At 33.6% G+C, this 3,673-nt stretch overlaps 1 protein-coding gene across 1 annotated transcript in view; it reads left to right on the top strand.

Moving 5' to 3' along the window:
• The first annotated feature begins 1,533 nt into the window (after positions 1–1,533).
• LOC107600788 (coiled-coil domain-containing protein 15) overlaps positions 1,534–3,673 on the top strand; it is a 10,124-nt gene continuing 7,984 nt past the window's right edge. Inside the window, exons 1-2 of the mRNA XM_016292755.1 lie at positions 1,534–1,962; positions 2,747–2,802. Coding sequence (XP_016148241.1) covers positions 1,761–1,962; positions 2,747–2,802 — 258 coding nt within the window. The 5' untranslated portion in view covers positions 1,534–1,760. The remainder of the gene's footprint in view (positions 1,963–2,746; positions 2,803–3,673) is intronic.

Genomic DNA, 3,673 nt, shown 5'->3' with positions numbered 1-3,673 from the left:
ATATATATATATATATATATATATATATATATATATATATATATATATATATATATATATATATACTGTATGTTACCATATGGAGTTTCTATTATTGACTCTATATGTCAGTACATTTACATTTTTTTTAAAGGCCTGCCCTAGAAACTGTTCAAATAACTTAGCACCCAGAACACCATAACACCATAGCAATGCTCTAGCAACCAGGCAAAACCCACAAGCAGTGCTCTAGCAACACCCTAGCAACCACCTAACTAGGTCTATATGTGTTTGAACTACCCATGTATTCAAACTACAGTCTAAAAATGGCTGGGTTGTTTCAAATATGGATTGACCCAAGTTTTGGATTCATTTTTATTTATTTTTTATTAACCATTAACCATTAGTCCATATTTGCCCCAAATTTGATATGAAACAACCCTGTTGTACACTTCAAGAGACTTTGTCAAGCCAACAGTGAATGTTTGTCTTCCCTTTTCTAGTTTCTCCATTTCCTGTTTTTATTTTGGTGAATGTAAATGACAAGTAGAGTTGATCTGTAATAAAGATGTTAAATAGAAGATTGAGAAAGACCTGAGTGCAATCTTTCACACATTTGTTGTTATTTTGTCCAGTGTTTCTTCTGCACATAATCTGAGCATTATGTAATCTTTCTCACTGAAGTTCATACTGTTCCTGAAAAGGGAGAGACAATGTGCATGCTGATTCACACAAAGGACACAGTAGGCTCCTTGTTATGCAAGGGCACGGCCGTTGAGAACAGGCATTGTAAAGGGAGCAGGCTGTTCTTGTGTTGATTCATACCCATGCATAAATGTATAAGTTGGAGACAGAAACCCAAATAAGTACAGGGAATGCTAATAGATTACCCTGTGGAAAAGCAATGCCTCTAAAACTGTTTCAAGCATGAACAAAAAAATTGAAATACTAGCATAAGTAGGCATGGAAGAGTAAAAAAAATAATTTTAAATAAAATTAATAAAATTAAAAAAAAAGGTAATTGCGGCTTTTTATCTTACAACTCGGGAGTTTGTTTGTTTGTTTGTTTGTTTGCCTCACAATTCGGAGTTTAAATCTCATTCGTTATAACCTCGCAAAAAAAGTCCCAATTATGAGACGTTTTCGTTTTTTTATTTTATTCCTTGATGGAAACGAGCTTCCATAAGCAGGAACATTACAGTGTTAACAACAGTGGCCATTTAAAATGATAACACGACGTTTCAAGTTATTTTTTATAATAATAATAGTAACACAGCCCCGTTTAAAACTGATACACAATATAAATCAGATTTATAAGAATCTGAAGGATATGGAATTCTGTGTAAAACCACCATATTTAATTGTGGTCACTGTGGAACTAAAACGAGCAGGTTTTTCTTTTTCCCATCGAACTTTCATTTAGGAGCACATCGGGCGTGACCTAATCGCTACAAGTTTTGAATGGCGTTACTTTCGACGAATAAGAGCTTACCTTTACACGCTGTAGCCAATAGAACCATAAATGGGCGTGTCTAAATGTTGTGATTCTGTTAGCGTCATTGACAACGGAGCTGACAGTTACAGCAATGGAAATATCAACGCTATTTGTGAGGACAGTAACAATATTATGAACCGCTGTACTGAAGTTTTGTTTTTGCTCGAAGCGAAGGATCGGTGTCTTGCTTGGTAATAAGGTCTGAACTTCAGTGACTCCCAAAAATGCCATAAATGATAGTTATACGTTAAGTTACCCATTCATATCTACCAGGTTTTACGCGAAAATGAATCAAGCAAAAACAGCTAAAGAAAGGGTTTGCTCTTCGATAACACAAAAGAAGCTCTTAAAAGAATACAAAAGGGTAACCTCTGGAAGCAGGAGAAAGGCCAAAGATGTGAGAGTGTTGGCAGAGAGGAACCCGGCTGTGGCGCCTGTGGGTGTTTGGGTGGAGAGCGCCGACGAGAGTCAGGAGCATCCCGCAGTAAGCACTTACACTGATATGATATAATAACATGAGAGATGTAGAGATGTTGTTGAACACAAGCTTCCTTCACTGGCACTTTCCACTATTACGGTACATGTTGGTGTCTCATTAAGTGTATCCATACCAGGATGATTTTGGTCTGTGCAACAATGGAAGGGAAATTTATGGGAAAAGAAAAAAAATGTAACAGTAATCACAATCCAACATTTGGGCCCAAACTAGCTTATTAGCTGCTACTGAGTAAAATCTCAATTTTGGTTAAAAGAACTCCATTTAACTTACCTTGCCGTTATCTGAGTTATTATTATCATTAGCTACAACTTGAAATAAAATAAACAATTGTAATAAAATAATTTTAAAAACTTAAACATTAAAACTGAAAAAAGGCTTTTAATTACACCTAGTTTAGTTGACATTTATATTTTTCATTAAAGTTGAAGTATTAAAACTAAAACTGAAAAAATACATAAATAAAAAAACTATAGACATTTAAAAAAAATAATAATAATAACAATAAAAATAATACAAATAAAAAATAAAACAAAAATACTTTAAAAGATGAAAATGGAAAAATAAAAAATGATTTCAAAAATCCTAATAAAAACAGTATTAGTATATCAGTGATACTAAAATACCACTGGTCATTACTTATTATTTTTTCATATATATCAGTCATTAATTACTAACCTTCATGTCGTTTCAAACCTGTAAGACCTTCGTTCATCTCCGGAACACAAATTACGATTTTTTTGATGAAATCCGAGAGCTCTCTGACCCTCCCATAGACAGCAAGGATCCTACCGCGGTCAACACACAGAAACGTACTGAGGACATCGTTAAAGTAGTTCATGTGAAATCAGTGGTTCAACCGTAATTTTATGAAGCTACGAGAATACTTTTTATGCACCATTTTGGAGAGCGCCATACTTTTTCTTCATGTGAACAATGCATGTGTCGTGATACACGATGAGAAGATTTGTTAAATAAAGTCATTATTTTTGTTTTCTTTGTATATGAAAAGTTTTCTCGTAGCTTGGTAAAATTACGCTTGAACCACTGATGTCACATGAACCATTTTAACGATGTCCTTACTACCTTTCTGTGCCTTGATCATCGTAGGACCCTTGCTGTCTATGGGAGGGTCAGAGAGCTCTCGGATTTCATCAAATATATCTTAAATTGTGTTCCGAAGATGGACGAAGGTCTTACGGGTTTGGAACAACATGACGCTGAGTAATTAATTTTTGGGTGAACTATCGCTTTAAATGTAGTCTCGGATGGCACACCCACATTCATAGACATACCAGTTTAGAGGGTTTTATCAGTAAGCTTTGCTTACAAGTGACCTGGCTGCTACAATTCAGTAAGTGCCTCTGCGGAAGAACCAGTATTTTCCAAAGTGTTTGAGGCTTGTGGCATAGGATATTTGAAAGACAATGAAGAGTTACCAAGATCCATAAAAATAACATTATATTATGCTTTCTTATGTTTGTTAAAAGCATGTAAAGGCAGCTATGTGTATTTTTGGTTAAAGACTCAATTTATACATTGAAAAATTAATATTATAAACATCTAAAATATTATATAAAATATTTAGATTCTATCATGTTACATTATTACATTTTTTTCCTTCTCACTATAGTACTGTAATTGTAGTTATTTTATAATTATAATATATATATATATATATATATATATATATATATATATAT

This window comes from Sinocyclocheilus grahami, unplaced genomic scaffold (assembly GCF_001515645.1).
Source record: "Sinocyclocheilus grahami isolate Dianchi unplaced genomic scaffold, SAMN03320097.WGS_v1.1 scaffold291.1, whole genome shotgun sequence".
In the NCBI taxonomy this organism is placed as follows: domain Eukaryota; kingdom Metazoa; phylum Chordata; class Actinopteri; order Cypriniformes; family Cyprinidae; genus Sinocyclocheilus; species Sinocyclocheilus grahami.
This window is presented reverse-complemented; position numbering and strand designations above follow the sequence as displayed.